At 32.8% G+C, this 12,718-nt stretch overlaps 1 protein-coding gene across 1 annotated transcript; it reads left to right on the forward strand.

Annotated features, from left to right (window-relative positions):
* The first annotated feature begins 227 nt into the window (after positions 1 to 227).
* On the forward strand, positions 228 to 758 carry LOC110901864. Its single transcript, XM_022148631.1, has 2 exons — positions 228 to 623; positions 708 to 758. Exons 1-2 carry the CDS (start codon positions 228 to 230, stop codon positions 756 to 758), a joined length of 447 nt encoding a protein of 148 aa, XP_022004323.1.
* Positions 759 to 12,718: the final 11,960 nt, after the last annotated feature.

Here is a 12,718-nt window from a genome sequence, read left to right on the forward strand (position 1 = left end):
TATAACAAATAGTATTTAAATATTGGTTATCATAATTTGGGTAGAACAATTTTATTATATATATAAATATATATATACTTAGTATATTAAATACAAATTACTTTAATGAAAAGTTTGTTTAGAGTCGTGAGCTCCCTCAAGAAATATTTAAGTCTTTGTTCATAATATTTTAATATACAGTTACAGAAATATTCAAGTCACTACTTCATGAGGCTTGTGGTTGAATTATGAACCCAACATATGGTTCAGTGGGGTTGATGTGGTCCGGGAACTGGGAGCAGTGTCAAGCAGCGGTTGACTCTGTGCTTCAAGGCTCTACAATCAAGCAATTCACTACCAATAACAACCATGAAACTGCTGTTATGCCTCTTGAGGGTTGTGATATACGACATCTCTCTAAGGTCCCAGACGCTGAGTGCCACCGTGTGAAGATCCGCAACAAGTTTAAAAGGTCCCCTGGTAGTTTCGGTTCTGGTTATGGTTCTGGTTCTGCTTTCCAGCAAGTGACTTCCACCAACTGTCGTGCTGAACCCGCCAAGTGCAAAAACACGGGGAGGACATGGGAAGAGCCGAAGGGGATGCGGGCTATTAGCCATGGGTCATTATCTGTTGAGACTGTGGAGGCTAGTTTCTTAAACTAGTTATAGTCGAGTTTGTTATCTGTTATAGTTATTATTATTTGATTTGTTATAAGTTTTTACAACCAGGTTGATGATAACGGAAGTGGGAAGGTTTTCTTGGACTTGACTCTCGGATAAACCTAGATTGTGTTCATTGCCTGTTTAGATCGATATTGGCAAGACACTATATATATTTATTTATATTTAAAAAGGAAATATGTTTTTGAAATGCAAGTTTATGAACTTATGGTTTTGTCTGTCAATGTTTACGTTCTTACAGGCTACATTTTGACGTTTTTTTATATTATTTAGCTTGCTCAACTCGATTTTTTTGTATAATATTTTTGTGGCCACCCATTTCCACACTCTCTGAATTCTAATTCCAATTATCAGCTAGAACGACCATTTAACATAAACTTAAACAGCTGCTCTAACAAACAGTATCAAAAAAATAAACCAAATTTTCTCAGTCGCAACAGTATCAAAAAATAAAAAAAGTTGTTGGTTTTCTAATTAGTCAAGTTCTCCAGGAAGCTAGTGTTGTTTAAATGCCCAACAGCATTTCCACTTCATAAGGTTTGTCAATCAAAATAAACGCAACGAGTTTGAAAACTATATCTTCTTATTATAAATCCCCCAATGATCAATCTATATTAGGCAAGTCAAAATTGAAATCATCCTCCACAGAACCCGGTCCAGTAGGCCGAACCATTTCTTCGATCCAATTACCAGAAACAATATCATCAAGGTCAGTGATTCTAGAAAAATACGTCTGCTAAATTCCCACCCAAGGATGATGAGATGAATAACTGAATTTACGTGGGATTGCTAATTAGCCAGGTGTTTGTCAAGAGAATTATGAACTATGCACTATCCATATTGGTCAGAACCCCTTACGAACACAAACACAATGATAAACTATGAACAATCGAAATACTTGAAGTATAAGTGATTTTGATAATTAGAATTGAAATAGACAAACCCTATCTATACTAAATGAACATGTAGCATAAATTTTTTGACTAAAGGCTTAGAGAGATAATAATTAATGGTTAAATTTAAAACTCTTACAACAAAATCTCCAAGAAGCCCTTTTAATAATAAAAATGAAGTTAAAATTGGTTACATTATATACAAAATTACCATCATTTTTAAACCTTGATCTTATTAACTAGGGTGGAGATCATTCTTTTTTTTTCTCATATTAAAAGACTTCTAATTAAAAGATCCATCTTGTATGTATACATATATAAATGATATTAATAATTTATTCAAGACTTGTCGAATTATGTACAAATAATATTTATATTTTATTCAAAGGGTTTACTTCTTGTATTTTTATCGATAAAATTGCCCTTTACGTCCTTTACGTTTCAACGTTTGTGCAGGTGGTGTCCATTAAGTTTAAAAAGTGCATTTGTTGTCCTTTCCGTTTGCACATTATTACAGCCGTGTCCTTTTAACCTAACCTAGTTAAGTTTTCTTGTTAAATGCAGTCATGTGTTACTCACATGAGGACAAAACAGTCTTTTTATCCATCTTTTAATAAGGTTAAAAATATATAATTAGATTTTTAATTTATTCTCTCCCCCCCCCCCCCTCTCTCTCTCTCTAGAGCACAAACCACTGCATCACCACCACCCCCAGCCCTATTGTACCTCCACCGCTATCACCACCACTTATTTAAGTGATAGGTGAAAGAGTCGGAAATTTGTAACGAATAAGTCTCTAAATGGATAAGTCTTGGTCGGAGTTCCCTCTTTTCCAGCAATGGCTAGACGATTACAGCATGTCCGAAACGATGAAATTAAGAGTGTTTGTGATTTGGTAAAAGTACGATTAAGTGGTCTTAGTATTGATTTTATAAAAAAACCCACGAATTAGCAGTTAAATGATTGAACGTGAGTATTCCGGGATTTACGGTTTCGTCGATCTTGTTTAATTCGCATCATTTGATGATTATTGTCAAATCAAATCGGATATGAACGGATTTGTTTTTATTCCGAGTTACAAAATATAATTGCGTTTAAAATCGGTCAAACGAAGCTTGTTTGAAGCCGCCGGAAAAACTGTCACCACCAGAATGTTTTTAATTTCGATCGATATTGGAGGCGGGATAATAGGGTTGAATTTGAAATTGTTGCGCAAAGGCCCCCCGAACTTTCGTATTCGAAGGTTGGTGGTAGTGGTGGTGATAGGGGTGGAGATGCGATGGGGTGGGGGTTGTGGTGTTGTGGTGGAGGTGTGGTGGTTGTGTAGTAGAGAGAGAAAAAATAAAAAATCTAATTATATATTTTTAACTTTATTATAAGATGGATAAAAAGACTGTTTTGCCTTCATGTGTGGCACATGATTGCATCTAACAAGAAAACTAAACTAGGTTAGATCAAAAGGACACCCGCTATAATCATGTGCAAACGTAAAGGACAGTCAACGTACACCATGGTTTTTTACTTGACATGTTTCGAGCTTGGTTTTTAGGACTAGACATTACGACTAGACATAGACTTTAATGAGTTACACCTTAAAGACTTCGTGGCTAGACATAGACTAAGAGGACTTTGATGAGTTATTTTTGTGTTTAATTGTTAGTATAGACATTGTGACATTTATACTCTATAATATACTTGTTTAAGACAATGTATTGACTCTTATAGTCATTCAGTTATAAACAATGTTTTCATTAGGGTGTACATGGGTCGGTTTTGGCCTAAAACCATAACCATCACCGTAATATCGGTTAATGGATAACCGTAATCATAACTAATCGGTTATGGTAGTTTTGGTTATTCAGTTTTGAAAATTATAGTGGGTCGGTTATGAAGCGTTTAACCCTGAATTTAGGGTTAACTAAAAATAGCAACAATTTTTTTCAACCATAGAATAAATTTTATTACACATTTCTACATATTAGTATATTACATAAAACTAAAAATACATATAATCTATCATATTAGTACTAATTATTATCGAATGTTTCATATATTCCAACAAAATGAAATAACATAATCCATATATTCAAACAAACATTCAACCTACACACCTCATAATTTATGCTACACTTTAAATTATATATATATTTTTTGAAAAAATATGTTTTTTTTGTAAAATAAGTTAGAAATTAAATGTAGTTAACTATTAAAAAGGAAGACGGATTTATGATCCATCTAAGTTTACCCATATAACCTTACACTAATATTAAATACAAAAATTAAATAAAGTAAAATGAAACATTCTTGTTGGTTGAATTTCTTCTTTTATATATATATATATATATATATATATATATATATATATATATATATATATATAGGGAGAAGATCATGCGAGAACCACCTCTTATTGTGAGAACCGCGAGAACCAATGTGAACACACCAAAAATGCCTAAAAATAGCTAAAAATCACACAAAAAATTTTTTTTTGAATTTTTTTATAAAAAAATCGCTACTTTTCGAAGCAAAATTTTTTTTTTTAAAAAGAATTTTTTTTCTTCTAAAAGTAGCGATTTTAACATGAAAAATATTAAAAATTCAAAAAAAAAATTTAGATTTTTTTTTGATTTTTTTTAGAATTTTTTAGGTTTTTTTGCGGGTTTAGTTTTTAGCATTTTAGCTTGTGGGGGTGGGGGGGGTTTAGGTTTTTGGGGAGTGGGGGAGGGGGGTTTAGGTTTTTTTTTTTTTTTGGGGGGGGGGGGGGGTTAGGTTTTTTTTGGGGGGGGGGGGTTAGGTTTTTTTAGTTTTTTTTTAGGTTTTTTTAGCTATTTTAGGTTGTGTTCACATTGGTTCTCAAGTTTCTCACAATAAGGGTGGTTCTCGCATGAGCCGCTCCCTATATATATATATATATATATATATATATATATATATATATATATATATATATATATATATATATATATATATATATATATATATATATATATATATATATATATATATATATATATATATATATATATATATAGGGTTGGGCTATATAGAAAACCCTAAATATTTAAGAAACCCGGAAAACTCAAAGCTCCCGACTTTTTTTTTTTTGAAAAAAATAACACATGTAATATACATGTTTTTAAGAGTTTTGGGCCAAAAAAATCAAAAAAGCGCCGAAGGGTTTTTTTTTTAAAAAAAAACAAATTTCAGCAACTTTTAGCATTTTTGTCTAACACATGTTAGGCAACCGGACATTGCTGAAATTTGTTTATTTTTTTTTTTAAAATCCCTTCGGCGCTTTTTTGTTTTTTTTTTTTTGGCCCAAAACACTTTAAAACATGTATATTACATGTGTTATTTTTTTCAAAAAAAAAATATATCGGGAGGTTGGGTAAAAATGGGGGGAGATTTGAGTTTCCAGAGTTTCCTAAGAATTTAAGGGTTTTCTGTCTAGCATTCCCATATATATATATATAGAATTGCGCTAAAATAAGAATCATCTGGAGTTGTAAGAACCGTGAGATGCGTGTATTATAAACACATTTTTAAAAAAAAATTCAAAAAAAAATGTCGTGTGTGTAGTTTTGAGCACCACAAGTTTGTGTTTACGGTACCCGTAAATTTTCCGGTTAGGGTTAGATTTACGGTACCTGTAAACACAAACTTGTTGTGCTCAAAACTACACACACCACATTTTTTTTTTATTTTTTTTACAAATGTGTTTATACTACAAGAAAAATGACCATTTGGGACTAATTTATGAGGGACTGATCTATCAGTCTCGGATACATAGTATCTGGGACTAATTTATTAGTTACTAATTGTATTAGAGACTGATTTTTTATGACTGATATCCGTGACTAATAATCAGTCCTTAATACTTGGACCACTTATCTGAGACTGAATTTTAGTCACAAATATGTTTGTTTAAAAATAATTTTTGGAGGGAAACTTATTGGTTACTGAAATTCAGTCCTAAATAACTGCCCCCATTTATAAAAATGGCGCCATTTTATTGGTCACTAATATATTAACACCTAGGGACTAAATTACGAGGGACTGATCTATCAGTCTCGAATACATAGTATCCGGGACTAATTTATTAGTTACTAATTGTATTAGAGGTTGATTTTTTTGTGACTGATGTCCGTGACTAATAATCAGTCCTTAATACTTGGACCATTTATCTGAGACTGAATTTTAGTCACAAATATGTTAGTCTAAAAATAAATTTTGGGGGGAAACTTATTGGTTACTGAAATCCAGTCCTAAATAACTGCCCCATTAATAAAAATGGCGCCATTTTATTGGTCACTAATATTGAGTCACTAATATATTGACATCTAGGGACTAAATTATGAAGGACTGATCTGTGAGTCTCGGATGCATGGTATCCAGACTAATTTCTCAGTTACTAATTGTATTAGAGACTGATTTTTTTCGGATGATCTTTGTGACAGATAATCAGTCCCTAATACTTTGACCACTTGTTTGAAACTAAATTTTAGTCACAAACATTTTTGCCAAAAAAATGGATGGAAACCTATCGGTTACTGAAATTCAGTCCTAAATAAGTGCCCAATTAATAAAAAAAAGGCACAATTTTATTGATCACTAATATTCAGTCACTAATATATTGACATCTTATTGGTAACTGAATTTTAATCTCAACTAGGATTTTGACCCGTCGCGCGTTGCGGCGGCGTTGAACGTTAAAGTAACTCGAATTTATACCGTATATTTGACCCGACTCATTGTTGATTACGTCGCCGTCGAATCAAAACCCAAATATAAGATTAAGTGTGTGCCCAAGCTCTTTTAGTTCAGCTCGATTAGAACTTTTAGCATGCAAAACAATCTAGAGTCGCTCATGACGACTTTTTTATACCAACAATGTTAAGTTGAAATTGTTTGTTGTTTTTAGTTAACATCAAACTGATCTTGTAATTGCAAAGAAATATAGAATCGTGCACTTGCTCGAATGTTGTTCTATTTTTCCCGTTGAAATTACATTCTTGAATTCAGTCTTAGTTTTTTAATTCTCTATATATACCACAACTATTAAGGTCATGATTGCAATTGCCTTTTAATATGTTTTATGTATGAATCATGAATGATACAACATTTTTTTTATGTTTAATATGTTTTATATATGAATAATTGAAACTTCGATGATTTAATTTCAATCCTTTTGTTAGGGCTATTTAAAAACATTTGAAATGAAAGGTAACGTAAACTACTTACGAAAGTGAGAGCATCGCCACAAATTGGTTTTTTAATTGCTATCGATTTTATTTACTCGCATTGAATTTGTATTATTACATAAGTTTTACTTATGACAATCTTCCAAACTATTTGTTTATTATTAGTTCTCAAGGTGAAAAATTAAAGTGACCCGAGATCGGAAATGAACCTACTTTTCAGGTTTCTGTCCGAGTCAGGTATGACTCGGTTCAGTCCGGTTTCACTGGTATGCTCACCCCTGCAACCATCGTCTACCCACATTACCCAATTGTTAAACACAACCAAGAAATAAACAAAAAAAATCAAGAATTTAGCAAAAAAAAACCACTTCAAATCTTGGGCGATGACCGTGATCATTTACTTCAAAGTAAAAAAACCAATTTCAATAAACAAACAAACATAAAACCATCCCACCAACCACCAGTGGCGGAGCTTGAGCAAAAGTTTCGAGGGGGCGTAAAGTCATGGGACCCAAATTTTTTTCCTATTGTTATATTTCGGGTCGGGCCGGCTATTCGATTCGGGTCGGGTCAAATAATAATAGTTCCAAATAAAACAAAACAATCATTTATTTAAAGGACCTGTTCTTACATATAAAAAAACTAAATATTGTTTAACAAACAAAAGACCAAATCAACCTACTACAAAGTTCAACAAAGTACAAAATAAGATCATTAGCATCCAAATCAACCTACTACAACATATCAACAACCTTCATAAGTCCAAGTAGCACAAGCCTCTAAGATAAGCTTCTTCCAAATTCATCCTTCTGAAAACATTTATACTAAGTTATCTTAAATTTTAATAGATACTAGCCAAATTAGAAAAAGCTTTATTAAATAATACCTGTAATTCCTTTCTTGATAATTCTACTTTTTCCTTCAATGTAATTCCTTTCTTGAGGTTCTACTTTTACCTGCAAACACAATATCCATAGTAAATGCTTAGATAATGTGAAACAATGCTACTTTTACATGTATATTAGTAAGAATAAAACTAGTCTTTGTAAAGCTTAATAATTGAAACTCTTACAAATGTTACATACTGAACATTACCAATCATCATCTGACTCATCATTTTCCATTTCATTATTGGGTTTATCAGTGTCTGAATCATCCAGATTTGACTTTGAACCAAAATCTTCCATGCTATGATCAGAATCATCTAGCTTGTCATTGATAAAATCATCTATAGTGCCATCAACATCAACGTTTTCAACAATTTCTTCTTCAACATCTTTACGGTGAAGGTTGACATCTTCTAACAAATCTTCTGCATTCTTGTCTTCTGGAATATCCCACAAGTGTCTGTGGGTAATTCTTTCAATGATTTTCCATTGTGAATTTGGTTTAAGTGGATCATTTATATAAAACACTTGTTTAGCCTGGTTTGCACAGATGAAAGGATCCTCCTTGTAAGCATGTCGAGACGTGTCTATGCTTATAAAATGAGGTTCAAATATCACGTTCTTTCTTCGACGATCAGTATCAAACCATGTGCATTAGAATAATATTATACGATAACCTCTTATGAATGACAATTCAAAGACTTCATCAAGAAATCCATAATAGTCATCTTCGATATCATTATGAACGCCCGGTACCGTAACTCCACAATTTTGTGTTTGTCTACCATCATCGTTTGACTTAACTATAAATGTAACACCCCAAATTTTGTATGACATGATATAATAATTTAATCGTAATATTTTAATAGTAAGGAGTGGTAAATGTAACACCCCAAATTTTGTATGACATGATATAATAATTTAATCGTAATATTTTAATAGTAAGGAGTGGTAAATATAGATTTTTACCACTTTGAAAGTCCTATAAATAATAATAAGTTAAAACCCCTTATGTAGTTGAAAGTAACAAAGTTAGTATGGGAAATAACCATTGAACACCCTTTAAAAGACAAGGGACTAAAAGTGTAATTTTACAATAAAACTTGATAAAAAAAAGAAGCCAGTATTTGCTCCTGGCTGTGTGCGATCGAGAAGGATAGGGCAGGGGAGACTTTCCCTCGGAACCCTAGCAAATTATCACCAAATTGAGAGGCTTAAAGGCTGAAATTGTTATGCATGGGCTAGGAACTTTGATTACTTAAGTGTTCTTGACATCAAGTAAGTATAATTTCATGATTTGGTAAAGTTTGATGAAGTGGTTTATGTGTAATTGTGATTTTCTAGGAAATTAGATATGAATGTAAGATGACATGAACATGTAGGAGTTGAAATTATGCTTGAATTTATCTATGATGATGAATTAGGGCAAAACCCACTTGTATGTCAAAAGATGATTAAACTTTTGTGAAATCCTACATGCTAATTAGATTAATGTTGATGATATTTTGATGCATAGATGATTTAGAACGATATGTATATGGTTAGGGTTGCAAATTATGAAGTTGGAAATACTTATGTTAATCAATAGATGAACTATGGAAAAATATGCTTTAAGTGCCTAGGATTAGGTTCAAACGTGAACAAAATCCCAAGAGTGAACTGCGTGAACTTATCTGGACCCTTGATTTTGTAGATGATAGATCTTAGATCAATGGCACAATTGTAATTAAAGGTATAATAAATTTAATTTAAATTTTAATCTAAAGGGTAAAATAGGAAACTTTCATATTAAACATATGGAAACTAATCAATACGTTTGTCATTTGTAATCCCCTAAAAGTCTTTGTATCAGTTTCAAAGATAAACACTTTATAAAAAAAATCCACTAATGAAAATAATCCATCTCGATGAAGAACAATTGCTGGATGACTGAATCGCCGTTTCATCGCCGGATCTCGATAAAGAACAAACTGCCGGACGACGAAATCAGGCTTCGATTTTTGGTCCGATTCATTGTCGTTTCATCGCCGACATTGATTTTCGCCGGATCGTTTTTCAGATCCGAATCGATTCGGCGTCAATGCGCTGCCGCACATCCGCCTCATTCGATCGATCCACTGATTGTGTTCATCAAGCACATCAAATTCTGCTTGTAAGTTTTTTTTTAACGGATCTGTAAAGTATCGATACTATGTTATGCTGTGTTGTTATTATAATTATTTTAATTACACTGTTTGATTTGTTATATACGTATCAGTGGTTGATTTGTTATATAATTATTTCATACCCTCATACCCATCTCCTGATTATCACAAAACCATGTTTTCTGATTTGGGGGTGATTCATGTTGCACCATCGATGCTTGGCAGGTACTCACTCCAATTTTGTATCTTCATTTTTAATTTGATGTTTCATTAGTTAATCACTTAGGTTTAGTTAATTTGCTTTGCTTTATGGTGCTACAATTGTATTGATTTAGTTGTTGGGTGTTTACGATTCTTGATTAATTAGGGGTTTAGAAGTGGGCCATGGGATTGAAAATCTGAAAAGTAGACAAATAACATAGGTAGAGGGATACCATGTAACAGAAGTTGCAATCGTTGGTCTTAATTACTTTGGTATTAATGGTTTTTAACTAGGGTTGCACTGCCATAACTAAAGCTATAAGCTTTAAGTTTTACCTGTTAAGAACATGGGGGTATGGTGGGGTGGGAGTTTGGGGCATGGGTTGACACGTGGATATGGGGCACTCAATACACAAACCCAAGTTTCATAGGGGTATGGTGGGCGTGGCTGGGCTGGCGTGGCCAAGCCACATCATTTTTTTAAATTTAACATAGCCCGCTATGCCCTATCCAACAAGCCAATAAGAGCCGGCCACATAGGATCTCTAGCATGCCCCACATGGCTGGCCTTAAACTCCCACCCAAGGGGCCACGCCCAAACCCAAGCCCACCCGGGGTGGTGACTTGGGCGTTTCCCTCCAACCCACGCCCAAACCCGCGCCCCGTACCCCATAGTCTAATAAGCTTTACTGGTATAGTTTTGGCTAATGTGTAAAGTTGTTGATGTACACTTGTGAATTATGCAAAGTATTAGTTGCTGAGTTTTTTTGTTCAATTCTTTGATTTTGCTCTGTTTTTAACGCGATGTACACATGTGTATTCTGCTTTTGCTCTGTTTTTAATGCGATGTACACATGTGTATTCTTATTTTTCTCTAATTTTAACCCAGTGTACACATGTGTATAGCGTCTGCTTTTGAGATATCTCATATTTTTTGTATATTGAATGTGTAATGTTGTTGATGTACACTTGTGAATTATGCAAAGTATTAGTTGCTGAGTTTTTTTTTGCTATTATAGGAGATGTCGTCAACGAGAAAAGTGGAGATGGAAGGTCGATAAGGATGATTCACGTATGAGGTCGATAAGGATGCTTCAGCATACAACGTGGCGAATAGTTGTAACAGATTATGTTTTTTTGTTTTTTTGATTATGTTGGGTTTATTGTTTTTACGAAAATGGAACTTGTAATTATATGTTTTTTTGTTTGGTTTGGAAAACATTATGGAACTTGTAATTTGTTAAATATAAAATAGTTTTACAGGTATTGTTTCTATGTGTGTATTATGTAGCTAATTACACATATGTACGATGCTGAGTACACATGTGTACTGTTCTATTTATATCCAAGTACACATGTGTATACCGTTTAAATATGAAGGTTACGTGGATCTTAAAAATCAAAATTTGAATTCTGGTGATGAAATCTGAAAGAAAAATTAAAATGGAAATCTTGTGATTTATTGTTTGTTTTGATAAGTATCTTATTAATAAATAAAACATAATGTGGATAATGAATTTAAATTAGGAAAGATGTAACTTAATTCAATTATTAAAATAATGATTTAAATCTAATTTTTTATATAATTACAATCCTACCCTTAATAACTAAAAAGGAAATCAAGGGTCCAGATCTGTTCACGCAGTTCACTCTTGGGAGGTTGTTCACGCTGGAACCCTACCCTAAGTGCCTATACTTTATGTTTTGTAATTAGTATGCACGCCATGTGTTCGATGAAATGCCTTAGAATGATTTAGTTGCGCCTTGACATCAATTCTTGTTAAAATGATGTTATGAAATGGAAACGATTGTATGCTTAGTCGTTCAACGCCATATTGAATAAGTAAAATGCATATGTGATATAAAGCATACAAAAAGCTAAAAGTGTAAAGTTATGTTATATAGGCACGAAGAAAGAAGAAAGCGCGAGTCATTCGAAGTCACAAGCAACGCAAGACCACTGTAAGTTCATATGAACTTCATTTATCTTTTATGTAGATTTTACAAATGGTAATTCTAGAACTAAAGCCTTAGTGTAAAGTGTATGGTGGTTCATGTTAAAAATTGTGATAAGTAATGTATCGAAAGACGAATAGAGATGCAATGTCAATGGTCATGTAATGATTCGCTTCAAGCGGGTCAAAATGTTGGAAAGTGTAATTTTGGAATGGTTTATGTAAAGACTTGTTGATAACGGGTCGAATTGAAGAAAAAGTGTTAAAGATATGGCGTAGGTATCGACCCATTATGTAGGGGTTGATAAGTTTATATGTTGAATGTTTTCGAAACAAATGTAAAAGAGCATAAAGAAATTTATGTTAGAATTGAAAAGAATGATTTACTATAAGGATGTTGACAAGATGATGAATTTTATAAACGGGTTGAATAATGACAAGAAAATGAAAGTCTTGAATTTTGTTTGGCTAATAGAACTAATAAATGTATTGGTGTTTTGAATGATAGGTATATCCCACTAATGATGATGCAAGCTCTGATCGAACACACCACACTACATCGCCCTTTATGCGCTTCCGGTTAAAGTCGTCTTTTGTAAATGGGTCAAAGCTCTTTCATAATGTAAATATTAAATTTATGTCTTTTGAAGTGTGTCATAGAACTTAGTTTAAATGATGATTGTTAAAAACAGAGAATTGTTTATAGTACGAACGGGTCATGCCCAATTTTTGTAAAATTAATATGTCATTATCATTATTTTCGAATGTGAAAAAGTGG

The sequence above is a fragment of the Helianthus annuus genome, chromosome 12 (assembly GCF_002127325.2).
Source record: "Helianthus annuus cultivar XRQ/B chromosome 12, HanXRQr2.0-SUNRISE, whole genome shotgun sequence".
In the NCBI taxonomy this organism is placed as follows: domain Eukaryota; kingdom Viridiplantae; phylum Streptophyta; class Magnoliopsida; order Asterales; family Asteraceae; genus Helianthus; species Helianthus annuus.

What these genes read in the sequence shown, in the direction of transcription:
- LOC110901864 (XM_022148631.1), top strand. Translation starts at nt 228, where the DNA reads ATGAACCCAACATATGGTTCAGTGGGGTTGATGTGGTCCGGGAACTGG. An exon ending in TATCTGTTGAGACTGTGGAG is followed by an intron (nt 624 to 707) that starts GCTAGTTTCTTA and finishes TTTTACAACCAG; the next exon opens with GTTGATGATAACGGAAGTGG.